Source organism: Bactrocera oleae, chromosome 5 (assembly GCF_042242935.1).
Source record: "Bactrocera oleae isolate idBacOlea1 chromosome 5, idBacOlea1, whole genome shotgun sequence".
NCBI lineage: Eukaryota > Metazoa > Arthropoda > Insecta > Diptera > Tephritidae > Bactrocera > Bactrocera oleae.
This window is the reverse complement of record NC_091539.1, coordinates 55,764,596-55,790,936: the sequence shown is the minus strand read 5'-3', so window position 1 is coordinate 55,790,936 and position 26,341 is coordinate 55,764,596. Positions and strand designations below refer to the sequence as shown.

Below are 26,341 nucleotides of genomic sequence, written 5' to 3'. Positions count from 1 at the left end.
TTTAAGTGAATATAATTAAAAATTACCAAAGGTGAAGTGTTTTTTATTTATAAATTATATTTGTTTTATTTAAGTGAAGTGAATAATTTCAGCCCGGCCTATGCTAAATATGCAATGAAAAATTAGTGATAATAAGTAAATATTAATAAATATAATAATCTGTTAGCATATACATAGTAGAAATTATAATCATTAAAATAAGGTGAAAAATTATTCAAATAAGCTATTAAATATTTATAAAAGGGAAAGGTTTTGTTGAAATTCCATTCTTTGGAATAAAGTAATGTGGGCTTTGATATATGCTGTACTATATACTAAATTTGCAAGTGAAAATAATTGAAGGCAATTAATCTAAATTTAATTTTTTACCAAGGTCAATCATAAAGAAATGTGTTATGCTGCTACCACTCACGAACAATATGAAGGTTTAGAAAATCCAGGCTAGTAATTTTTTATTTATAAGTAATAACATATAACTATATTATTGACATATTAGTTTTAAGAGGTTTAGAGGTAAAGTAAATTCCAAGAAATACCAGGTCAGGTTTAATTTCATAATTGGGCTATAATACAATTACACTGTCAGTGATTCAAGAATCGTTTGCAGTCGTTTCAATTTTTTGAAACCCCCATATTTTTATTTTTAATCTTAATTTTCTGTTATTTTCAAAATTTATATAAACTGGGAAGACCTACAAAGCATGTAAAAACATTTTTATTTGACAAGGTATCTTAACGAAATTTAGTATGGATTATTGTCCAAGGCAGCGCTACAATCTCTGAACGAATGGTTCAGATCGGACAACTATAACGTATTGCTGACATACAATTTGACCGATCAAAATCAAGATAAACATATTTATTAAACCCTTTTATGCTATAAGAAATGCACTGGGGAGAAAAGGTGTTATAGCTTCGGTGCAGTCGAAGTTAGTGTTTTTTCTTGTTTTAATAATTCAGACAGCAAGTGAGGGTAATAAAATAATTTTGTTTATTCATTTTTATTTTATTAAAAACTTTTCAAATTGTATATGAAGTACTGAATTTTAATCCGTTACTTTAATATTGTGTCATCTTAAATCTAAAGAACTTACAAATTAAACCGTTAAGTTTTTAGAGATTATTAATTCATTGCAAGTGATGCTTGCGTAGTCTCTTGGTCATGGATCTGTAAATGTAAACTTTTGAAAAGCAATTGTATTGTCCGCAAAATTTTACAACAAAACGTAAGTAAGTCACTTAGCAGGAACATGACTTACGATCTTATAAAGTCAGCCTCAATCCACGAACAACAAACAGCTCACGGAATAGATAAATAGTTTCATTAAAAGCATTGCTGTATGTCATAAGATACTATTGACCATTGGTGCCATTAGTCTGTGGGGCACCATGTGCGACGAAGCCGAGCACATCCAGTTTGGTGGCAATTCCTTTAATGACTTCTTTTTCGTCTGCACAAACAATTTTTTTAATTTTGTTATTGAAAAGTAAATTAGTATAAATGCTTGCTCAACTCACCTTCAATATCTACGATTACCACACAAGGATCCAATTCTAAAATGCGCGCTAATTTACCCAAAATAGCATTGGAAGGCAAACGTATAATACGCTTGTTGACTGCCTTGACGACAGGTTCTTCTGTCTTACGATTCATGCTCACGATTTGATTGATAAGTGTTTCTTGCAGTACAACGCCCAAAAGTGTGCTAAACGAGGCAGATGACAATAAAAATTATAAAAGATTTGTACAAGTTTTAGACTGTGACACACACTCACCCATCATCGGCGTCTATGAGCGCCACTTGTGTCACACTGTGCTCCTTGAGTGTCTCAATAGCTTTCGCAAAGCTCACAACTGATTTCAGCACCACCGGCGCTTTTAAGTTCAACGCACTTACCGGTGTATCCCACCACCAGTGATTGTGTTCGTTTACTACTGGCTTGAAGTCACGTGCTTCCATCCAGTTATCCGAAACGAATTTCGTCATATAATTTCTTATACCATCAGGCAGTATGACCACGCAACGTTGACCCTCCTTCAGATCTTTAGCCACTTGCAGTGCTGCACACATTGCAGCGCCACTTGAGCCACCGCTTAGCAATGCTTCTTCGGCATTCAAACGCTTCGCTATGGGGAAGCTTTGTTTGTCGTCGACTTTAATCCACGAGTCTATTACGTTGTAATCATTTACGGTAGGCGTAAAATCATAACCAATACCCTCTACCTCATAAAACTGGATGTCTGACTTATTCAGCGTTTCGGGGCGTGCCAGTGCCGAACCGTATGGATCAACAGCAATTACTTTACAGCTTGGTAATTCATCCTTGATTTTGCGGCCAATGCCAGAGACTGTGCCGCAAGTGCCAGCACAAACGACCACCATATCAACCTTGTTATCTGTCTGCCATAAGATTTCGGCAGCAGTGCCATCGTAATGCGCAAGTGGATTGCCCGAATTGCGATACTGATCCAAGACTATGGCGTTTGGTATTTCCTTTTGCAAACGCTGTGCTACACAAATCAAACCTTCCGGGCTGTCGTAGGCCACTTCGGTGGGTGTGCGTATAATTTTGGCACCCAAGGCACGTAACGCCGATACTTTTTCATTGGACATCTTTTCGGGCATTACGATAATGCACTTATAGCCTTTAACAGCGGACGCCATGGCAATACCGATACCGGTGTTACCTGAAGTGGGTTCGATTATCGTGCAACCAGGTTTCAGCAGGCCCTTCTCCTCGGCATCTTGCACCATACGATAACCAATGCGGTCCTTCACGGAACCGCCGGGATTGAGAAATTCACATTTTGCATCTGAGAATTAGATATTGTATCAAAATATTGAGTTATATGTGCTAAATGAATTGCGTAACTTACACATCTCACACTTGATACCCTCAGCTTGTGGTATATGATTCAACTTAACTAATGGTGTGCAGCCAATAACCTCTAATATATCGGGTGTAAGCTTTTGAGGATGAGCGCTATGTATTTTTATAAATATAAATAAGGAAAAATCGCATATTGTGTTAAACCTGACTTACATTGGGCGTTTAGTATGTGGTGTCTTCTCCTTCGTGCCTAAATGCCATGTGCATTTTGAAGGCAGTCCAGGATCGATGAAGTCCTTTGGGCGCTCATAGGGTTTGTTGGCAGGCATTTTAAATTAACTGAAAGCAGACAAAAGTAGATGCGAATTTTAGTTGTTAGAAACGATACTTTTGACTGCGAAGAGACTAAGCAATAGTTGAAATAAGACTACAGGTCTCTTAGCAGGCCTTTTATCCGACTAAACTTAATCTTCATACTTTAAACCTAAGCTACAGCTAAACTTGAAATTCCACTAAGCACTTCTAAAAACTAATCTAAGCTAACCTTATCTTTAAAGCCGAAATATAAAAGACCAATGTGAAGGTAAGAAGACAAAATAAAACAGAACAGAGAAGCACGAAACAAAAACAGAACAAACAATACCAATTAGGTTAACATATTTGTTTCTTTACCTTACTCCTTTGATCCCCTCATGCTACTTGTCTATAATAACTAAACTTCTCACAAAACCTATAAAGCTCTCTTTCGAGTTTTCAGCTCAAATAAGTAAATTTTCTGCAAACTTAGTCTGATAAATAAAGCTGAGAGAACATATTTAACGATAAAAATAAGTTTAGGATTACACAATAAAAACATTTTTGAGTACTGGGATGACAGACCAAATTAATTTACACGACATCGAAGTATGGAAAAAGCGGTATAACCAAAATTAAGAGAGCAGAAATTTGTTAATTTTTCAATTATGAAAATTTTAGAGCTACCTTACATTATGTTATTTCAGATTTCTTTTCATTCTCTATTATTTTTCTTTCTCTATAATTAATGTTTTATTAAAAATACGTCATTTATTTAATATTTGGGCGATATACGGTAGCTGCGTATGATCTTCCGGGGTGCACACGCTTTGAACCCCAAATTAAATTATATATACATATAAATATATATATATATTTTTTTTAAATAGATGTGTATAAAAAATGTCATTAAGACATTCGTTTGAACTCTTGATCAACAAACGTGTATCAATACATATAACTGATAACATAATACATACTTATAACACACATTTAAACCTTGTGCGGAAACCTAGGTACAGCTGTACCTACAAGTATAACCGACTTTAATCAAAAAAAATAACTTATCATCAGCAGCGTTTAGAAATTTCAAGATATCCTTAAATAATATTTTTGTGATGTGTTGCATTCAGGCACACTGAATTTTTAGAAAGTGGATATTTATTATGTTTTATAGGGGTTACCTTAGAACAGAATTCTTGTATCAAAGGCACTAGGAACATTTTTGATGTAAAATGCATACAAAATCATAAAATTTGTGCTCGAAAATGCTTTTTGTCGTCATTTCAACGTCATACTTTTTTAGATTTTTAATGTATTTAAAATTCCGAGCTAAAAACCTACTACAACCACTGCTTTTCAAATTAAAATTCGGTTTTAGCAAGCCTGCTGTAGATCATGTACTACATGAATCATGGTTGTAGTCTGAAAACATCTTTAATTTTTATGATTTTTGTTTATTTTTTTTTTGAAGTGCTTTTGAGTGATTGATACTGGAACACAAGTTCAGAAATTTCATGTCGTCATTTCAATATCGTTAAAAGCAAGAACGAATATAATCAAACAGATGACGAAGACGATATTCATGGTTATGAGAGAGTTTTGCAAATCGATGCAGCCAATGTTATAAGCGACATGACGAAATGGAACAAATTGTCGAAGAAGTAACTCGACTCGATGCCTTTATATTGATAAAGAGTCTAATGCGCCAAGAAAACCAAACCATGGGCAAAACTTGGTTCTAAAACTGACCAGTCTTTATGTTGGAACTGGTCTTAAATTAGTTTTTGATAACTTTTTTGCCATGGGTACGCAATTAGAACATAACAACCGGACTTCTGGTGATACGGAAAAGACAATAGTGTCACATTCATTTTATATCTATCTATGTCACCTACATTGTTGTTTGCTTTCGATTTTATTGCAATCAATCACAGAAAGTTAATTAGATTGCATGTGCTCGTACATAACTATATGTGCACTGCTTTTATATGTTAATGAGGAAAGATTAGTGTGATTATGTTTGTAATGAATAAACTCAAAAACTACTATGCCGATTTCAAAAACCCCTACACCATTGGAAAGATACATTCACCCTGTGTAACCTATGCGATATTTATTGCTAGAAAATATTAAGGATACTTACTAAAACTTAAGTAACGTAACCCTGGGTGTAAAAAAAAAATGCCCTAAAACGTCTTTTGTCGCAAGCGCTGCAGAAGCTATTGATGATAGAACAGAAGTATGTTTTACAATATTTAAGAATTTATATGTACGAGTATGTAACATATTGAGCACGGTCATCCAAATCTTCATTATCACTATCCAAATTGATTATATCAGGATTTTTATGCATTGTGAATACAAAAATATACAAAATAGCTTTTAGAGAAAGTTAACTTTTTACTAATATAATAGTCACTCTTAAAGTTGGTTTAGTAAATTTATTATCATATTTTAGAAAATAATTTCTGTTAGATAATAGTATTAGGCTAGTAGTTTTTAATGTGTATATCTCAAACTCGTACAACATAAAAATTACCCGAATAACTCCAGTGTTGAGAAAAAGTTCGATCATAATTTGAAATGAATGCATATGGCTCACAAATATTCTTGAAGCACAGGACAATACAAGATTTAAACGCAACGATGAAATTAGTACTGTTTAGTGATTTCCAACAGATCGGTCATGCTTCGCTTTTTTTAATTGAAGATAAACAAAAGTTTAAATAATCGTTCTTATGGTAAAGTGTTGAGACGATTTGATTAAACATAAATATGCGTATGCAATTGCGAACAATAGCAATCCGAACAATAGCTAGAAATTGGAAACGGTATAATAGAACTGCACCATATACTCAATGCATTAAATTGCCAGACAATTTTTGCACTGCTATTCACAACAAAAATCACTTAATTAAGAGTATTATCCTGGAAATAAAAATAAATTACTTGGATGATAAAAGGCTCAGTAATCGGGCTACAATAGCGGCCACAAATGTAGATGTTGACGAAAATTACTTCTAGATGCAACAGTTGTTGCTAGCTAATCTGATATATTTTAAATCAATCGCTAATTTTGTTGTCGGAAATGAAATTAAAAATGTCAAATTGTGTTTCTAAATTCTCTAGATATACCCGTAATGGCAGCACATAATTTTCGGTTGAAAATTGGTTCACCTATTATTCCTTATAGTAATTTGCATTCAACTCGATTATCATAATTAAAGAGATTACAGGAATATCATTTACTGTACCATTTACTATATTGAATAGTTTATAATATTATAATCTAATATATAACTTAACCACAGCAGCATGTGCTCGTTATTTTATTTTGACTTGTGAAAGGATTATCACATATGAAAGAATGAATAATTTTTCAATTCGACCTTGAAATCCAAATTTTTTACATGACGTCTACTAAAATTTCGGCTTTATTTCATTGATAAGACAAATGAAGGAACTAACGTACTCGAACTACTGATAAATTTATGACAAAAATATTTTCATTAATTGATACCCAAACTTCCGAGCATCCGTTAAAGCATTTATTATTCATATTTTTGTTTTTGTCGAGCGTTTTGAGCAAGGGAAATTGATAGCGAAAATATATAATTGTTCTATAGTTTATACAAATCATATCATCATAAATAATCAATAAAAAAATATATTTACGTAATATTTTTAACTCGTATCATATTCATCTTGGTATATGATGACAAAAATTCTGAGAATAATAATTAGTCCCATATAATTGTATAGGTAATACAACCTTACTTATCTGGATTGGCCCCCATGGTTTATTCCAGTTTTTTATAAAACATATTTTTATTATCTGTTAAACGTACAAGCGCAATTACCTTATAAAATACAAATATTATGTAATTTATACAAATAAGCTAAATCAAAGTAGGTTTTGTTTAAGTGTGTTTAAACAGTTTTAACATCTTCAAAATGTGTTATAGAATCACGTGAGTTTAATTTCGTTTCAGTGCGCCGGTTAGAAAGTGGAACTCACACCTCAGTTTCAAAAGGTGTCAATTAATACATTGATTCCTACCAAATTTGGCGATAATTAGGATTAAATTGATTACTAAAAAGCTTGTCGTTAATTAATGGTCTATTAGTATTTGATTAGCAATAATTTTAAGTCCAAATTTTTACACATCTTTGTGAGTTAGAGATATAGAAGGACATGTGAGGCAAGACAACTACAAAACTTAGAAGAAAACTACCACAAGGACTTTCTAGCGATCTATTCTTAGAAAGTACAGCGGCATTTATAGCTTCAAAATTGCAAAGATATATACATATATAATATATAAATTGAAAAAAAAAAATTTTTTTTCAGCTCAAACTAGTTTTGATGTTAAATTCTTCTATTAATTTTCATAAACAAAATTAAAATAATTGTGTAAGTTTAATTAACTCTATGTGGACAACTAAATCGTTACAATTGATAATTGATATAGTCTAAAGTTTATGTGAGATGACCTCTTAATAAACTTAGTTTAATTAACAACTAATAATTTTCGAAATAATTAATAATTTTTCGAATATTATCGTAAAAGTAAATTATTCCTTAATTGAGTCTATTAAGACACGGCCTACAATGTGTACTAGTTAATCGAACAACCCTTTTACCCATTCATTCAAAATGTTTAACAACTTTGACGCTCCAAGTTGAGCTTTAATAATTCTTATCAAGAGTTTCTATGGAAACCACACACATACAAATATTAACTAAATATAACGAAACTAATTAAACGATAACTTTACTTGAGTAATTAGTTTATTTCTAATGCTTATTTTTATGTGTGTTTGTATGTCTCGAACTACATAATACAAATTGTCACGTAATTAATGAAACCATACACGTTTCAAATATAATATGCTTATAGTTTCTAAATACCCTATTGGAAATTTCAAGCTCGTAATTAACATAGATTGTGAATACTGTGAGATTTTCTATACTTATACATATGTATCTACAAATTTTTGGTTTTACATTAGTTATATTTATCCCTAATGGATAAATTGTATTTATTGCTAACTTTGTATAGACATTTAACCATTTTTTCTAGCCTTAATTTGTTAGCAACAAACTACGAAAGAGAGATATTTGTGTAAAAGTACGTTAATGTCTTACTAGACGTTAACTATGTAAATTATATGAGTAATGATAATTGATTTCCAATTCTGAACTGAACAAATATATTTAATATTAATATACTATAGCATAGATGGGATGGGATGATAAATTGTATATAGAAGATTCCTTCTTATTAAACAATGTGGATAGTTGGAGGAGAGTTCAGTGATATTTTCGTCATCTTCATACATTCAGATTTATCATAAATTATACTTCATTCATCTACTTTATTCATCATAAATATACTTCACTAAAATTTGTCAACCATTTTTGTAACCAAAATACTTCATCTAATGCATATATTTTGAGGTTAGAGTGTATAGCACCTGATCTACTAGAAACCAAGAAATGAAAACGAATATATCTTTTAAACCAATATTGTTATTATACGAAACTTGGAACTAACTGAGTATCGCACTAGATAAAGCTGTATACATACTTAGATTAATGAATAGAAAAAATTACAGCTATAGAAAATAAAGGTGTACTACCGCCCACATAAAATACAATTTCCATATCTTTTATTTCTGGAACCGCTATTAGTAATATACTCAAAATCGATAACACTACTATGTACATTACAAGCAATATAAAGCAAATTTATTGCGAATTATAGCGAACATTTCCATTTGATTGCAAACTGTGTAAAAACTTTTGAACTAATTTATTGTCCATTCAATACTAATTTTGCAGTTAGTCGATCGATGTATTGTCTGCTAAATTGAAAACAATTAGGTATAAATTGCTGAAATTCAAAGTAAATTACTCAATTAAGAACCTATTATGTTATTAAATTCCGGATAAATGATATTAGATACAGTTATATATTAGATATTAGTTACAGATAGTTTTCAGAACACAACATGCCTTTTGTTTATGAAAATTAAGTTTTTACATATTATTTTATTAACTATGACTGAATAAATTTTGGGTTTATATTTCCATGCTGCTTTTGAATTCTAAGATCTCTGAGGAGAACCATATAAACGTAATTTTAATTAAAGAGAGAGAATTTCATAATATTTAGCTTTTCGTTCGGGAATACTCAAACTCATATAACTCAACACCATATATTGTTTTTATCTATGTAATACATTTAATCTTGTATCCCTAATTCTTAGCTTTTCTATATACAAGAGCTGACTAAATGCAAAAGCTAAAATGACGTTTCTAAAAATGTTTTCGTAGCTAAATAAATATGGAGGTAGAATATAATTAACACAGTTATAACTTTTATTTACTCTTGTTCTCTGACATATGTTTTCATATTTTTCTGTCAAAATTTTATACATAGTTTCAAAATCGAATTCAAGCGTAGGTTTGATAAGGTTGATAACTTTTAAAGACAACATCAAAACATGCTTAATGCTGACGTATGGCCAAACCCAGTGATTGACACTGCGCGATGGTAAAAAGATAGCATACTGAAATTTTTGTATTAGACTAATACCCTCAGAGCTCTGCAGTGCAACCAAACATGACTTGTTAATAGTTGTGAAATTTATACGTTTATTAGGCCTGTGCTGAAAATGCAGATTTTAGCTCTTCCATCTTAGATAGGGCACCAAACAAAAACTAATCCAAAAAATGTAAAACAGTTTTTTACAAACAAGCCTTACTATGTCAGCTGTTCAATTATATAACGGTAAAGCATTTGTTGTAAAGTGTGAAGTTGGACGCGAAAAATTTCTATAAGATCAGCTGTTGTCATCAAATAAAACTACTTAGTAAATGATCCAATATAACATATATCAGTGCTATACTTGTTCAAAATAGATATGACTAATTCACTTTCTGAAGAGCAGTAATACTCTCGATGTTGTACAAGATCTTCTTAGTTAATATTAAAAATATCGATTTCCGAAAAATTGGTATTGGTCTGATGTTTTATTTTTGACTAGTTCTATTTTACTCTAAACTAATTTTTTTCCTAACTAGCCTGATATTTTACTACAGAAAAATAACAGTCAAGAATGTAATGATGAAATTAATTGAAGAGCTAAAAATAGGAAGAATTATGGCCTTAATGTAAAAAAAAATCCTTTTTTTCTAATGAAGACTCTGCTAAAATATATTTATATAAAAGATTTCTGTACTCATTAATCGAATACTGTGACTTCTTATCACCAGGTTTTAACTTCTTTTAGTCAAATTTTATCTCATACTTAATTTTGGTTAGAAAAATTGTGAGCCAATTAAATAATGTATTTATCAATGATAATTAATGATTATCAAAGATGAATACTTTGTGAACATTTAACACTTTCGAATACAATGTCTGGCCCGGCAAGTAATTTAAAAAACAACCAAAGCGCTTGTGCTTTCGATAAGTTGATTTTCCGGCAGGACTTTTTAGCATTGATATATTAATGAAAAAAATATATAAATACATTGTTATATATTTTATATGTATTTATATATATTATTTTTATGTTGAACTCATGAGTTGTCTTCAAGCACATGTGCGAATTTCACTAACAACTGAAAGGCACGTGTTTGATTACATATAACATTTTGCGAAAAAAAGCATATATATATATATATATATTTTATGTATTTATTTACATATTAATATAGCTGCACTGAAAGTATCTATAACATATGTAGGTACATAAACACGCTAATTTTCTATAGCATTGATGTATACTCAAACATAGTTCAATAAACCGGCCACGTTGTTGTTTTGTATACAGACAACTATTAGGGGGGGCCGGATTAGTAGCGAGGTCGACGAAGGAACTTTTTAATGAAAAAATATGCAAATAAATGAAGATTGTTCTCAAAATTAGCTATTTTGCAGTAAAACTGATAATTTTCACAAAAAGTCATTAACATTTCAATTTCCATTAGAACAAAGAAATTTGCATTTAAATTAGATATTAAGGTTAATAGACTCATTGTATGTTCTACTTCACATTCGCACGTTTCTAAATAATTTTTTAATAGTTTTCTGAACAAAAGTTGCTTAAATTTCTACTTGAAATGGAAATTATTGACATAAGTGTGGTTGTAAATAATTGCCGCCCAGTTTGAGGCACATTTTGCGGTCACATATCACTTACAAAGGCTTAAGTTCACTATCAAAAAGATTTTACTAAGTTCACAATCAAGAAAACTTTACTAAATGTTATTTTTATTTACAAAACCACTTATTACCACATTTATTAGATATTTACACTTTGTAGCAGATATTGATAATATTTTTTTCTCACACTAACCTTTTACTAAAAGAACTGCCGAGAAAAAAAAAACAAATTCACTTCGGAAACTGACGTCCAAATCAGCGGTGTCTTTAATAGCGACTGACAAATGTTCTGACGAACAAAGTATACAAAATCTGTTTTGGCTTCTACAGAAATTTATAGGTAGGTACAAGTCGCTTTATGTTGTTTCTCTTATGTGCTCGTAAGTCTGTCGTGTTGGCTTGCTGAGCGAGTTAATACGATGCGTGACAATAACATAGTGAGCTGGTTTCTTTGAAGGCAACAGGAGTAAAATTGTTGTCAGTACAGTGGAGAATGTTCACGTGTGTCGGAGAGAGAAGTTCAAGTGTGGAGACTATGTGCGATTTTTTACTTTTGAAAGCAAAAAATATGTACATAGATGTGAGCACATATCTGTAAAAGAGTTTTGTGCGAGTATTAAAACACTGGTATAAGAGAGTATGCAATACGTTATTGGAGCAGTACAGAGCAACGCCCCACTAAGAAATTGATAGAAAGCAAGAATTTTAAAAAATTAAACATAACTTTCAATATTGAGAACCTTAATGTTATTAAAACAGTTTTGCCTGGCTTGAAAAGCCGTTATATTAGGTAAACTTTTTCAAAATATTCAAATTTGTTTGATTAGATCAGCCTATCGACAGTTTCGATTTTAAAAGTCATTATTTAACAAAATGTACACAAATCACAACCGAATGAAAGTGTGAGCTTATGGTCATAACCGATTCGAAATATAAAAGTCTTGCTCGTCGAAATGAACTGCTTTTGTTTGCAAATTGTAGTATTTAAATAGTTAAAGCAATATTAGGTCTAGAAAAGCTAGGGGTTCAGGCAAGACCAGATTGTTTTTGAGTTGCTTGCCTTCATCGAATGTCATCAGCATATTTGCTATTGCAATATACATACATATATCGTAAGCACTAACAAGGATATCGAAATATAATTTAGCACGTAAAGGCAAATGTGGGAGTTCTGATCCAAAAAGTAGTCTAAATCAAACCATAACTCATTCAACTAGAATCTCCGCTCTGCCAGTTGACGTTATACCAAAGGTATCGGTGGATACTTCATTTTAATAAAACAAGAAAAAATATTAACTTTGACTTTATCTTGGATTTGATCCGTCATTTTGTACGGTAGCTATATGTTATAGTGATCCGATCGGAACAATATTTTTGGAGATTATAACATACAGTTGTCTTGACCAATAATCCATGCCAAATTTTGTGATGATAATTCATCAAATCAAATAGTTTTCTATACAAGGACTTGGTCCTTACCCTTATTGGTCCTACAGCGATGATTTCGACAAATTAGCAGCTACTTAGGGAGAAAAGAACGTGTGCGAATTTGCAGATTGATATCACAAAAACTGAGGGACTAGTTCGAGTATATACAAGCAGTCAGACAGACCGATGTTTCCTTCGTGGCAAACTTAATATACTTTGTACAGGTGGGTGTCTTATCCCAGCTCTAAATTAAAAATCTTTACTTCGAATATAATAATTTTCCAACCGCTAGTTGACCCGATACTGAATATACATATAGTTGAGTAGTATTTTTAGCATAAAATCTATAGACGAAAATTTTACAAGCTACATTTGCAAGCAAGCCGGTTTCATATACCTATGTGTATATATATATATATATACTTAGAGTTCCCACACATTTTCAAATATATGCTGAAGATGCCACATTTGGCAAATAAATTCTTTTAACTGTCATATATTGTATATTTATTTATATACACATTTCATACAAAATGTATACTATTTTTTATTAATTTGAAAAAAGTATTTCACAATTTTTTTATCTAAAAAAAATTATTGTACAAAGTTCCTAATTAAATTACTATACCAATAACAAAAATCACTCTTGAAAGTGAAAATCATCGCTTAGCATACACTAAGCATTTTTACAAGGTGGCAATCACTACCTGGATGGCCATGTAAACTGTTGCACCCAAAGCAACGAAGAATGCCAATGCGCGACTGGGTTGTGGTACAACAACAACAGCATAGACAATTGTATGGACAATGCGCGCAATACCCACAGCGCGGAAGAGATTGACGGCCAGAGCAGGAGTTGGGTCGATCAGCACGTAGAGGAAACCAATCACAAAGAAAGGCAAAATGTTTTCTAGATCATTGCGATGAGCTCTAAAGGTCAAAGGATACAAAAGAGAATTATGGCTTATATGTATTGTATGTTAAGGTTGACAAATGCATTAATTTACATACCTGCGCACGCGTTCAACATCGGGATTATCGAATTTCACTTTAAGACGTTTGTCAATCAAATCCTCAGGATTGGCGAAGGTCTGTAAAGATACAAATGTGTGTAGGGCTCAGTGAATGTTCCAAAGTGTTTACTTCAATATTGGTTTTGAGAATATCTAGTTTCTTATATTAGCAATAGTCTACAGTCAAAAATATTTCCGTGCTAAGCGATTTAAATTGCTAAGTATAAACATATTTTATAATACTTAATTTTCAATAGCCGTATTATAATTATTATAATCGTCATTGACGTTCTCCATTAAAATACACTATATTTTTCTCTCTTCTTCACTCAACTCTCTTTGTAATAGACGATTCGTTTGGTCTTTCGTTTTCTGCTTAATAAAATAGGCGTTTTAATGGATGATTTAAATGAATTGGCAATGTAGCCTACATTTAGGAGCGTTGTCAAATGATTAAATAGCAGATGAAATGATCCATATTAAAATTTTAAAGTCAATGAAACGTCATATTATAAAAGGATTTACAGAAGATATTACACACGAGCATAAGAAAAATATTAAAACAAAATTAAATTTTTATGAATTGATAATTTCTCAGTATAAAACTAAGGTTAAAATAACTATTAATTGAAACTTTTTGTTGAAATAATAATTTTTTCTAAAGAAATATTTTTTTAAAACAATTCTAGTTTTTTTAACCTTTTTAAATCTAATTTTGGTATATAAAAATTGGCAATTCTAAGTGAAAACCCTGTTACTGTTAATTATTTGTGTTTGGACTGACTTTTTCTATTATATTATATATTGTTTGTTTGTAAATCTACTTGTAAGAAAGCATTCAAAGTCTAACAGTATTAAATGAGAGAGCGTGTTAAATATTACAATACATAAATGCATTTTTTGACTTAACAAGTGCAAATTCTTGTATACAATATATATGTACGAATGTATAGTACTTACATCCACACCTATTTATGTTTATTACTTTTGTAAACACACAGAAAAAGTCTTAATGGATCATAAAAACGTATAAGTGAGTTATTATTAACGTAACACTAACATTAGCTATTAGATTAAGCCTCTTCGTTAGCAAATATGACAGAAAAATTGTCAATTGCTTAAATTCGACTTTAACCTCGTCGATTTCTAACCGAGATGACGGCGCACTATTACTATCAAGTTAATGAATATTCATGTCCATGTTAAGACTTATGTCGCTTTCTGTTATATGTAGGTATGTGAGATATATAACAGAAATAAACGTAAACCTTTAGCAAAAAACATGAATATTTTTTGTAATATTTTCACTGGTTTACCCTTGTCCGGAAGCGTTGAATAGCCGTCAGCAGTGACATGAACAAGAGTTTTACAACCAAAACTGCAGACCAGAAGACATAGACACTGAATACTTCATTATCAAACGAAATCAAATCTTTCGCCGCCATTTTACTTTAACTAAACTTCTTTATGTTTCTAGAAAAGTATAAAAATCCTTACAACTGATAAAATTTACTGATCTATTGCCGTGCAAATCAATTGACCAACTATTTTTAAGTTGACTCTGAACAAATTTGTCGTTGACTTGCTGAATCTCCAGTGAGCTTTTGATAACATATTTATGCATACAAGTTCTCAGCGTCATTTTTGTCTAGTCATTATATAGGATGATCCATTTTGAGATTCGCTAATTTTTCAAAGAAAAAAAAACACAGAAAATTTGTATATAAAGAGGAATGTTTATTATCATTCGAAAAAACATTATTTGGCATTTATTTTTTGAAGATTATCTATTTCAAATGTTAGCCGCGACTACGACCCAGATGGTCCATCCGTTGAGTCCAATTTGCGATGATTCGTTCGAGCATTTCGACAGATAACTGGCAAATGACACGCGTGATATTTTGCTCCAAGGTCTGAATTGAAGCGGTATGCGGACAATCCCTTTAGAATTTACATATTCCCACAGGAATATAATTGACCACATCTCACACCAAACCGTGTTTTTTTCTGGATGAAATGGCAGCACTTGAATCTCTTTAGGTTTCTCTCATAAGTTGAGCGAAGCGCGCGAAACACATTCTTTACAGTACGTGAATTTTTGTAATAAAGTTGAACGATTTGTAAACGTTGTTCAGGCGTAATCTTCTAATCTTCTTCGTATCTTCCAATGATAAAATGCCAAACAATAATAAACAAAAATAACATGACAGCTTGGCACGACTCACGTGTAATCTGTCCATTAAAAAGTAACTCTATTTGGATCACCCGTTATATGAGTACTTGTGATTTTTATACCACACATAAATATGTAAGTACATATGTAGTTTCTAATAAATAATCTACAAGTATATATATATATAGATAGCCATCTCTAACAACAATAAATTGAGATTAGCGTTGAATTTATACTTGGTGGCAGAAGTTTGTTAGAGCATACGTAGGATGTATAAGAAAATTCCCTGTATGCTCTGTAAATACAGGCCTCTTGCTGGCCCCATAGAAAATATTTTTGTGTACATTAAAGGTTCCTCACAAGGTGGCAACTCTGAAACTGTTTTTGTTTTTTTCAATATAAGATTTTTAAGCCTGTTTGTTATGTTTCTAAGTTCATATTTTTTACTTATATACAATCTGATCGAATTAGACCAGGACTGAAAAAAACGCTTGTTAGTTATATAAGCCTCGGGTTTTGGTTGGTGGTGCCATTCGGTAGATTCAATGCCAGGTTCATAAACTCACGTCTTATCACCGGTAATAACGCGTTTAGTGAACATAGAGTTTTCCGCCGCGTTGTCAAACACTTCTTTTGCAATCTTTACTCTACGTAATTTTTGCAAAATAATTCAGGTCGTTTGGTACAAGTCTAGAATTGACACGTTCATACCCAAAACATTAACTAACATGTGTTGAAAATTTCTTTCCATGGTAAAAATCGCCAAACAAACTTTTCGCGTATCGCAGTCAAACACACACTAATTGAAATATGGAGATCAAAATTCACATTTAAAAATATTTTGATAAAAATTAAAATAATAATAAAAAAAAAAAAAAATTATAGATTAAGTTTACACCCACAGTTTAAATGGACCGAATAAAATTTGATATCATCTGATCAAATTTATATTTATCATTCAAGCAAATGGTAGCTTTTATTCGAAAATATTTTCCAATCGGTTCCGCTCTTAATTTCATGGTACTGTTAACGTGTTGAAGCTTCGTTGCATTCCATTGGTTATAATGCCGTGTCTATAGAAGTTCAGTTTCAAAAATACAATTTAATTTTTATATAAATTTTATTAAAACTGTACCTCTTTTAAAAAAAATCTTAGCTTATAAATGATTGTGTTCCCTACACATAATATTAATATTTTATATACAATCGACTTATCTAATCTTCATAAGCATAAGAAATACATAAAGACATAATTTTATATGACTAAACCTTACTCTTAAGAATAAGTTTCGAACTCTAGAGTGTTCTTCTACTCATTAACATTTTTAATACACTTCTCGAGCCACCTCATAAGCCATATAAGTGGTGGCAAAGACGGTAACAAGAAATGCTAAGACTCGACTCGGTTGTGGCATTGGAGCAATGGCGTAGACGCACGTATGTAAAATGCGTGAGATGCCCACGGCTCGAAACAAATTGATAGCCAAAGTAGTATTTGGATCTAGCAGCACATACAAGAGGCCAATAGTGAAAAACGGCAGAATGTTCTCCAGATCGTTGCGATGTGCTCTATGGAAGTGTTAAGGCAATTGAAAATTTCACAAAAAAATTATAGGTATTTATATTGCTTACCGACGTGCTCGTTCCACATGTGGATCGTTATACTTCAACTTAAGTCGTTTGTCGAGTATATCCTCTTCGTTGATGAAAGTCTGTGAGGAAATTAAGAGTATAGTACTAATAGCATTCTAATGAAATGAACGGAAGTCGGCTATTATATTTTCAAAGAATGAAAGCACTTATACTACATGGGCTGGAAAATCTGTTTGGAGAGATCTATTTTGGTGTTCGAGCTTATCATGTTCACCATCTGTATTTCATAGATTGAAAAAGTGTTCCTTCAAGTATTCTTTTGGACGTCAGTCAGCAGATCATCGTTTTTAATTTACGCTAATTTAAACTAAAATATTCAAGGTCTGCAGTCGAGATTTAATGTCACTTCTTAAATGTTGCTAGGGTCAGCAAACACTCGGATAACTTCAGTAATGTCTAGAAGATGATGAGAAGGTATCATCTTAGCACTGTTTTCTTAACTGTTTGTTTTATGAAGTTGAAACACTATCAGATGACTGGATTGATTCATTCCATTGATCTCCAGTCTAAGTATCCTAATCTAATCTAACTGATCAAAAATACTAACAGACCGATCAGATCTTAACAAAATATTGTAAAGTACAGTTATTCGATGAAAACATCTTTATTGAACTATTTGAAGTCAATATCTTTATTTGCGTGCCTAACGCCCAATAATCATAAAAAGTAAAATCCGCTAGTGAAACTTCAAATACTTTTGTATATGTATATAAAGAAGAAATCTCATATACTATACATACATATGTATTTGTAAAAAGCTTTGCCAGTCTATAGATATCTGACTACGCCGGCCGGCATTTAGAAACAACCACCTACATAGATTGATAACATTTAAATATAATATAAAGACACCTTAATAACATTCTATTGCACATCACTTAAAGCTTACATAAATACATTTCGTGTCGACAAGTGTAATCATGTCGACACAGAGAGGCGCATAATGAGAGAGACAGAGAGAGAAAAGTAGGCAAATTTGACAAGTGTAATCATGTCGACACAAGAGAGGCGCAAAATGAAAGAGACAGAGAGAGAAAAGTAGGCAAATTTGAAACTTGTCGCAAATGGTAATGTAAATGGTGAGAGACAACCCATTATAGCTAAGTAAAAAATGATGAATGTTATTAGTATATACAATAATTCAATAATTATTGTAATTTGCTTGCGTATGAGCTACAGTTGAGATATTTTAATAAGGAAATTATAAAATATGCATAGTAGGTTCCAGAATAAACGTTAGTGTAAATGCAGTTTGATTTGAGAAAGTTTGCGTTAAATGTAATAAGATAGTCAAAGTTGTCATAGAATGAGGGTCACAGAGTCAAATTTAAACATATAATATCATAAAAGCAAAACTTTTAAAATAACACCCTTTATATAAAAATATAAATTTGAATACCACTTATACGTACCATCGTTCGAAAACGCATGAATCCCGTCAACAATGACATGAATAACATTTTCAACACTAAAATCGCTGACCAGAAGAGGTAAGCTTTGAAGACATTGTTTTCTAGTGTGAGAAGCTCGAATGTTAATTTTGCCATTTTTAATTTCAAAATAGTATGTATGTTTATTGAAAAACTGTTCTGTAAATTTTATATAGGTATATTGCTGTTCGTATAAAATATTATTCAATTACACCTTATCAATAAAACTTGAATTCCTATTGCTTCACAAAATCAACATTTACGTTTGAAATCCGCGAATGCACTGAAAGTTCGCTGTTTGATTGATTACTAATTGTTACATAGTTTTCGAGTATTTAAACGGGAAATTTAATTGAGAGGAAAACTTGTTTTCGTGCAGTGCAGATTTCCGAAGTTTTCAACGAAGCTTTGTAAATATTGCTTAGTAGTCAACAAACTTGTTAGATTATCGCAGCGAAACTGTGTCTACAATGAAGGCAGTTTAAAGACCATATATTTGTATATAATATCTTTTTCATGATTTACTATTGCATTGAGTCTAAAAATTGTAGTGTTCAAAAAAATACTGATTCAATATTTATTCGTAAGAAACAGGACCAGTTATTTTTAAATAAAGACTCTGATTCGTCAAAAAGAAAGAAATATTGCGAAGTTAATTTTCATTCAGTCCTTTATTGCCCCGAAAGCGCTGGTTAAGAGCTATAAATTTCCAAAATATAACGTTATAATTTTGGAACTACTTTTAGTAGTTGTTGAAAGAATCAGATTCTACTAGTGCTGTTGTAATTTTTGAGAGTTTTTGGAACATTTTTCAATTACAATTTATAGTATGTAATTTGCTCCATTAAGAGCCTGTACTATTTCTATTGGGGAAATTCCTTTTCATATCTTTGTACCAGCCTAAATAACCGAGATTAAATAAAGGATTCTAATCTACAAGTAGTATCTATTTCATCATAAAGTTAACGGTGTATAACTTAGAAATCTCAGGTTGTTGATTATTTATATTATGAATAAAAAGTTCTAATAGAAAGGTATAGCTTTTATAACAAAGTTTTTAAGAGCCTTCATACCACATACGCATAAATTATATTGCTGCTATAACAGGACTAGTTTAAATTTTCATAGCCAATTTGTGATGAACCCATAAGCCAAATGAGTTTTTTAGACAGTTCAAATTTAGGATCCTATTAAAAAGTACATGCTGTCTCTCAGTGAGAAGAAATATTTAGCTATTGATTATAAATAATTGGAGATGATGGAGTGTATTTAAATTATTTATTTTATACTGTTTCAGGGAATAATTAGTGGTTAGTATGCGATAAAATACTACCGTATGCCAAAAATGTGCTCACGCTCGCACCTATCGCTTTTTTATAATTCATGACCTGCCCTCATATTACCGCTCTTATACATGTTAGCTAACCAAAGAAAGTTTCAATTTGCTTTTTTCATTTTTATATATGTGTAGCTTTACAAGTTGTATAAGAGCTTTAAGCTTCTTACACTGAAAACAACAAAGGTAAATATAAACATAGCGGCACTTGTCTTGATTCAATTGTGTTTATGATATCACCCTGACTTGTCTTAGATATACCTAGCCAAGGGTGACAAACGAAAAGCTCGAGCTGAAAAGCTAACAATAGAAAAACAAAAATAATAAAAGCTCCCACTAACTGACAAGAAACTATAGCGTTCAGCGTCATCTAATTACCATATTCTGTTAAAAAATATGCTATTTTTAAAAAAAAAAAAAAAAAATCACGCTTACTCGCCGATATTTACGGTAAAAAGTCAATCGGAAGGACGGAGTATATTTAGACGGGTATATCTAGAAGAATGTACGGCTTGATTTTGTCTGTTTTGGAATCACTATTCCCACATGTCAGAGCAATTGGTTTTAGTTCTAAGTTTTATTTCGATATCTTGTGCTATCTATAGCAAAGTCATAGAAGCTGGTGGTATTCAAAGGGCTGTTGATTTGAAAGTTTGCCTGGTTATAGGTCGATTTCGCCTATTCTCGAACCGATTTAGGTGATAAAGAATATAATTTTAGAAACAATATTTTATTAAAATCGGCTCAGTAGATTGCCATTCATGATTTTTCTTCAGAGGTTTAGGATGATATACCCAACGATTGTGGAGCAATTTTTTTATACCGGTAGACTAATTTTCTCATAAGAAGTTGTAAAAAGTTAAGGCTTTGAGTAGCAAAGTATGAACAATTTTCGGCATTTATATGGTGCTTTTATCATCGTTTAGATAGCACAAAATCCAGTTTTCGCTCAACCCTTTATTTGAGGGATCAAGTTGTTATTCTTATAATGTATTTATAAACATACATATGTATGTAAGAACCTAAGTTATGACACCTGTTCATATTTAAAAAAGGAATAAAAAAAATGTCATAAAGTAAGATAAGATACAAATACATTGTTAATAAGATTTGTTGAAACACCATCCATCTCTTACATAAGGGGATATAAAAATATACTAACTACTTCTTTCATATATGTAAGTCAGTTATTGAATACTCGATTCCATTCGCACTCAGACCTACCCTCAATTATTTAACCTAATTTTGTTTGCTTATGTCATAATTAGCTCACATCACGGTCCTTATTCTCCTACACTTCGAGCAAAGTCCTAATTCGTGTTCATATGACGAATAACTGACTCATTACCTTTTTAAATACACGTACTTACATACACACAATGCAATAAAGTGCTATTTACAATACGTGTTCTGTTTGGGATTTTGAATCACATCATTTGCGCTGCGTAAACAAATTACAGAACAATAAATTAGCGCATTCACATGGAAGTCACATACAAGTCACCTAGTGAGCCATGTGTCTACGCTGGATTCCGAAGGTACGCACAGCTATTAGCGGCACAACAAAAGTTGACACAAATTATAAACAAAAAGAAATACGCTAAATAATTGTGCCACAGATGCGTGTGTGTATGTTTGTATATATTTGAAAAATGTGCCATGAAATTGGCATTTTAGAGCAAATTAGTCTCTGCAATGAGCAATGATCACTTAAGACTACTTTTTTTCGCCTAATTTCGAAATCTTTTGCATTTAGGCATAATTGTTCTTAGCTACTTAATCATGGAATTGTTTTCTACATTAAAGTGTGGCAATCACGTTGGGAAAACATAAATAATTATTTCGTCTTTATTTTGTTTTGATCTGCGACGCTTCTCCTCTTCTGTGCTTGAGACGCGCTGTCTGCCACTCATATTCCAAACCAATTTCGTTTTTTTTTTTTGCTGATTTCAAGTACCTTCGTGTGCTCTTTTCTGCTTGCAACGGCCCCCTAAAATGTGCTACTTCTTCTCTGCTTATCGCTTTGTTTTCATTCTAACAGCGCTTCCACTCAACCCATCAACCTATTCCATCGAAAGCCATATGCGGTTGCCTCGATCCACTAAGCACTCATATGAAAAGCGTATTTCCTTCCTAAAGTGTAATTAATTAATGCTGGTCACTATCATCATTGGTCCATCGACTGCTTGCTTCGTTTTTTCCATTGCCTCAATATAGTCGTTGTAAATATTAAAAATAATAGTTTTGTGTTGCCGACGCAGATAAATAAATGAATGGAATGTTTCGAGCATAATTCCATACATTTCCAATTGTAGTTTGCCAATCTGTCGATTATGTGTAACGCCAAATGACTTTTGGGTACCTCGTTTTACAGCTACGGCTCTCATCAGTTCACTTTTTACCTTGGATACGCTCGTTTCGTTTCTCTCGTCGAGTTCGGTTTATTAGCGAATGGTGTAAAAGGATATGTGAACTGCAGAATTAGCAGATTGGTTTTGACAAAAAAGATAGTAGTAGCTTGCGTTTTTAGCAATAGAACCCTAAGGTAGTGGTCCGTAACGAAAAAAATGTCACATAACGAGCGTAAACCTCGTTTGAGTGCTGTTAAATTTATGGAATTGGTAATACATATAGTTATATAAAACTATATAAACATTACATATATATAAAAATTAAGTATAATAAGTATCCAAGTGTTAAAGGACTGAGTTTGCTTCTGGAACGCTCCGTGGTGTTGCTTAAATTAAATTTTTCGTAATTCCGATACTGCTTTAGAAACAGAAAATTTATGAACAGAATATGAAACTAAATTGAAAGTGCTAGATCAATGCATAATGCATTTTATGTTCCAGAAAACATCTAAGTGAATATTCTAATAGGCTCTCAGTTTCCGCAGTAAAAACTTAATATCCCTACAAGCCAAGTTCCTGATTTATAAAATCAAGATATTCGCTCAAATTTTTAGAGGGATTCAGAATGGATATCTTAAAGAGTTAAATCACTGGAGACTTTCAACATTACTTTGAAGAACAAACTGCGAAGATGTAATTCAATTAAAGGGATCATACTATATGACTTCGCCTGTGGAATTGGTTCCCAATTCTGATTTTAAGAGCTCATCACAACTTTCTAACGGGATGCTGGTAAAGGTCCTTGCAGCTACCGCAAGGGAATGAAAAATCCATTACATAGATTAAATAATACAAAATAACGGAAAAGTTCCTGGTAGAAAAACCTTTCCATAAACAGAACAAGCCCATAGGCCTTAAATTGGTCAACGAGCATAAATACTTTTGGGATTTTGAATTTCAGACGGCAAAAATTAAAAAACCGGACTTTTTAAAATTTCCTGGCCGAATATACCATCAAATTTGGCCCGGATAGAAAAATTAAAATACAATCACATAAATTCATATGAAGCTTTATTATCGCCTATAAATTAGGCTCCTGTGCCAATATAAGCATACCAACATTTATTATAAGCCTCGGCTTTGATGACCTTCAGTGCCTTTAGAGACTTTTGGTTTTTTCGATTTCGACTCATTTTTGGTGGGCCATTCGTCAGGTTGTTGAACAGTTTTGACGTTATATTCATGAACCCAAGTCTTCTCGCCAGTAATGAGGCATTTGATGAATGTACGGTTCTCAGCTACGTAGTCAAGTATTTCTTTTGCAACCTCTGCTCGACGACGTTTTGGCAAAAAAATTCAGGTCTTTTGGTACGAGTCTAGATTTAATACGTTCATACCCAAAACATTAACTAATTTGTGTTGAGTCGATCCATTAAATATACAAGACTGTTTCTTTAATTCTTCCGATGTTATCATCATTAACAGAGGTGGACGGACGACTTGTACGTGGTAGAGGTTTCAAGATCTTTACTAAATGATTTGTGCCACTTGTGTTCGTGGTAAAGTAGACTCCGCAAAATACTTGTGCAACATTTTTAGCGTTTTTGTAGCCGTGAGTCCATTGGAAACACAACATTTCAAGGAAATTCGTTGTTTAATTTTTTCTATGGTAAAATCGTTAGATAAACTTTGTTCGTCGTAAAGAAACAACGCACTATTTGACATATGGAGATCAAACTATGCACGAACATAAAAAACAGCTAAACCATATGGAATAGTTCTTATTCCAAACTCATCATAGGATTAGGAGTTCAGAGAGTCCTGGCCGGTTGCAAGAGATAAATGATGAAACATATGGTATGAGAACTCGTTTGCGAGAATACACAAGCCTGATTGAATATGTGGAGGTGACAAAATATCAATAATTAATATAGTACTCAATCATCTCATGGATGTGCTTTATCTTATCAGTAATGATACATAGGTCGAAAATGCTTGAGCTCATTGAAAAGTCTTTAAAAAGGTTATAAACTGAATCCCACACTAAGCAGAGCAAGTAGTTCCATATTTTCTGAAATTTAAATATATCATCACCATTTAAAACTTCGGAAAGCTGTTGCTATAATGTGAAGAATACTTCGTCGGCTTAAATTCTTATGAAAGAGAGTTGTCAGTTTTGGAGATAGAGATCCCTTAAGATCTTATAATATATTATATATGGTCTTGTGATCTTCGAAATATCTTCTTAATATCTGATATGATACTAGTCTTGAGATCCTATGACGAATCCCGTTATAAATCTGTGCTGTAAAGGGCTTTCAGATATTATAAATAAAGTATTTTTATAAAAAGACGGCAGAACTTTCGAAATATGCTTAAATAGAACGCACCGCATAAAAAAAATATCAACAAAGCCTATCAGTTTTTGTGTCATCCCCAATTAATAAATCAAGAGAAAAGTTTGTTTACCCAAACCCAACCCTCGGCTAATCCCACAAGGCACACCTCTCATTAATTAACGCTGAAACTTAATATGCAAAATGAAAGCACACAATCTACCGTTATTTATAGTTACAAGCAGTGTTTTTCAACATTTTACTTACACAACAACCGCATGACCCATTTCTTGTAGGGATTTTCCGCCGCCTGCCTGGCATTGCATTTCTACAGTTTCGACGACCGCGACATACTGACCTCATTCGTAGCGACGGGCACCTTTTCCGGCTACATAATTGTCGTTGTGGGTATTTTCGCAGGTGCGTACACAGACACACTATATAAAGTGTCTCCAATTCGAAATTAAAAAAAAAAAGTAAAAACATAATTAAATTAAATTTTTATATAAATTTGTCAACAGGTGTCCTAATGCGTGCGCCCATCCACAGACGCATCGACATATTCTACAGCGTGCTCGGCTGTGGACTGTTCATCGCCTCGGGTGTGTTCATAATCGAGGCATGGGAGTTTTCATTTCGCACACGCACACGCGATTTGGCGCTCATTAAGGCATCGCTGGCCATTGTGAATGGGGTGTTGTTTGGCTTCGATGCGATTTTTACCTTTCGTGACAAATGAGAGCGAAACACAAACGGCGGTCGGTGGACGGGAGCCGGTGGAGGAGGATTACGATGATGCGTTTCCGGAATTGCCAGAATTTTATAGAGTTTTTTAAGTCATAAAGCGCATACAAACCAACATACAAACATATAAATACATTTTTCATTACAACAGTTTTATTTTTAGCTCTAGTTTTTATAGTTTTTCTGCCATTTTTTAACGACTTTGTTGTTGTTTATTTAGATGCTTTTTGGCGTAACATTTTTCATGTCAAATAAAATTTAAATTTTTGTGCCATTAAATCACATACCCGCTTACATATATACTAGTAAATATGTACATATATTAGTATTTATGTATTTTAATACATTCTTTTTTTATTACATGAGTCAAGGAATTCTTAATGCTTTCGTGGTGTTGCTTGCTTTTTAGATTTTCACTAAGCAGACAACAGATGGTTTCTGCTTCAGTATGTACATAAATTTAGTGGAATTTTTTGGCAAAATGCGCAATATGCCAGAATCTGAAGTTTTACAGCTTCAATCAACTAAAGTTCAAGAGTTTTTAGCTGGTATTTTTATAGGGTGGTTTTAG

The 26,341-nt window shown here is 32.2% G+C and overlaps 4 protein-coding genes across 8 annotated transcripts; 1 reads left to right on the top strand and 3 right to left on the bottom strand.

Moving 5' to 3' along the window:
- Positions 1 to 968: 968 nt before the first annotated feature.
- Positions 969 to 11,693, bottom strand: Cbs (Cystathionine beta-synthase). 4 transcript variants are annotated; one of them, XR_011396694.1, is made up of 7 exons: positions 11,500 to 11,693; positions 3,046 to 3,171; positions 2,879 to 2,985; positions 1,777 to 2,815; positions 1,519 to 1,706; positions 1,260 to 1,451; positions 969 to 1,181 (listed from the first exon to the last, which is right to left on the bottom strand). XR_011396694.1 is itself a non-coding variant. In XM_014232037.3 (6 exons), the coding sequence occupies exons 2-6, from the start codon at positions 3,159 to 3,161 to the stop codon at positions 1,354 to 1,356; spliced, it is 1,548 nt and encodes a 515-aa protein (XP_014087512.2). In that variant the 5' UTR covers positions 3,162 to 3,171; positions 11,500 to 11,693; the 3' UTR covers positions 969 to 1,353. The 4 variants fall into 4 exon arrangements, 3 of the variants coding, with proteins under 3 accessions (XP_014087512.2, XP_014087513.2, XP_036232113.2); XM_014232037.3 differs by having other exon boundaries at positions 969 to 1,451; XM_014232038.3 differs by lacking the exon at positions 11,500 to 11,693 and adding an exon at positions 3,377 to 3,401 and having other exon boundaries at positions 969 to 1,451.
- Positions 11,694 to 13,231: 1,538 nt separating this feature from the next.
- On the bottom strand, positions 13,232 to 15,312 carry LOC106615676 (Microsomal glutathione S-transferase-like). Its single transcript, XM_014231992.3, has 3 exons — positions 15,064 to 15,312; positions 13,746 to 13,825; positions 13,232 to 13,664 (listed from the first exon to the last, which is right to left on the bottom strand). The coding sequence occupies exons 1-3, from the start codon at positions 15,190 to 15,192 to the stop codon at positions 13,421 to 13,423; spliced, it is 453 nt and encodes a 150-aa protein (XP_014087467.1). The 5' UTR covers positions 15,193 to 15,312; the 3' UTR covers positions 13,232 to 13,420.
- Positions 15,313 to 17,021: 1,709 nt separating this feature from the next.
- Positions 17,022 to 19,304, bottom strand: LOC106615679 (microsomal glutathione S-transferase 1). Its single transcript, XM_014231996.3, has 3 exons — positions 18,986 to 19,304; positions 17,553 to 17,632; positions 17,022 to 17,489 (listed from the first exon to the last, which is right to left on the bottom strand). Exons 1-3 carry the CDS (start codon positions 19,118 to 19,120, stop codon positions 17,246 to 17,248), a joined length of 459 nt encoding a protein of 152 aa, XP_014087471.1. The 5' UTR covers positions 19,121 to 19,304; the 3' UTR covers positions 17,022 to 17,245.
- Positions 19,305 to 22,708: 3,404 nt separating this feature from the next.
- On the top strand, positions 22,709 to 26,068 carry LOC106615687 (uncharacterized). 2 transcript variants are annotated; one of them, XM_014232003.3, is made up of 3 exons: positions 22,709 to 22,960; positions 25,323 to 25,446; positions 25,548 to 26,060. In XM_014232003.3, the coding sequence occupies exons 1-3, from the start codon at positions 22,907 to 22,909 to the stop codon at positions 25,763 to 25,765; spliced, it is 396 nt and encodes a 131-aa protein (XP_014087478.1). In that variant the 5' UTR covers positions 22,709 to 22,906; the 3' UTR covers positions 25,766 to 26,060. The 2 variants fall into 2 exon arrangements, with proteins under 2 accessions (XP_014087478.1, XP_069966566.1); XM_070110465.1 differs by lacking the exon at positions 22,709 to 22,960 and adding an exon at positions 23,260 to 23,482 and having other exon boundaries at positions 25,548 to 26,068.
- The last annotated feature ends 273 nt before the right edge of the window (positions 26,069 to 26,341 follow it).

What these genes read in the sequence shown, in the direction of transcription:
- Cbs (XM_014232037.3), bottom strand. Translation starts at nt 3,161, where the DNA reads ATGCCTGCCAACAAACCCTATGAGCGCCCAAAGGACTTCATCGATCCT. An exon ending in CCACATACTAAACGCCCAAT is followed by an intron (nt 2,986 to 3,045) that starts GTAAGTCAGGTT and finishes AAAAATACATAG; the next exon opens with CGCTCATCCTCAAAAGCTTA. An exon ending in GGTAATCGTAGATATTGAAG is followed by an intron (nt 1,452 to 1,518) that starts GTGAGTTGAGCA and finishes TTGTTTGTGCAG; the next exon opens with ACGAAAAAGAAGTCATTAAA.
- LOC106615676 (XM_014231992.3), bottom strand. Translation starts at nt 15,192, where the DNA reads ATGGCGGCGAAAGATTTGATTTCGTTTGATAATGAAGTATTCAGTGTC. An exon ending in TTCAACGCTTCCGGACAAGG is followed by an intron (nt 13,826 to 15,063) that starts GTAAACCAGTGA and finishes GTATCTTTACAG; the next exon opens with ACCTTCGCCAATCCTGAGGA. An exon ending in GATGTTGAACGCGTGCGCAG is followed by an intron (nt 13,665 to 13,745) that starts GTATGTAAATTA and finishes TTTGACCTTTAG; the next exon opens with AGCTCATCGCAATGATCTAG.
- LOC106615679 (XM_014231996.3), bottom strand. Translation starts at nt 19,120, where the DNA reads ATGGCAAAATTAACATTCGAGCTTCTCACACTAGAAAACAATGTCTTC. An exon ending in TCATGCGTTTTCGAACGATG is followed by an intron (nt 17,633 to 18,985) that starts GTACGTATAAGT and finishes ATTTCCTCACAG; the next exon opens with ACTTTCATCAACGAAGAGGA. An exon ending in CATGTGGAACGAGCACGTCG is followed by an intron (nt 17,490 to 17,552) that starts GTAAGCAATATA and finishes ACACTTCCATAG; the next exon opens with AGCACATCGCAACGATCTGG.
- LOC106615687 (XM_070110465.1), top strand. Translation starts at nt 23,411, where the DNA reads ATGACTTCGCCTGTGGAATTGGTTCCCAATTCTGATTTTAAGAGCTCA. An exon ending in AACTTTCTAACGGGATGCTG is followed by an intron (nt 23,483 to 25,322) that starts GTAAAGGTCCTT and finishes CATTTCTTGTAG; the next exon opens with GGATTTTCCGCCGCCTGCCT. An exon ending in CGTTGTGGGTATTTTCGCAG is followed by an intron (nt 25,447 to 25,547) that starts GTGCGTACACAG and finishes ATTTGTCAACAG; the next exon opens with GTGTCCTAATGCGTGCGCCC.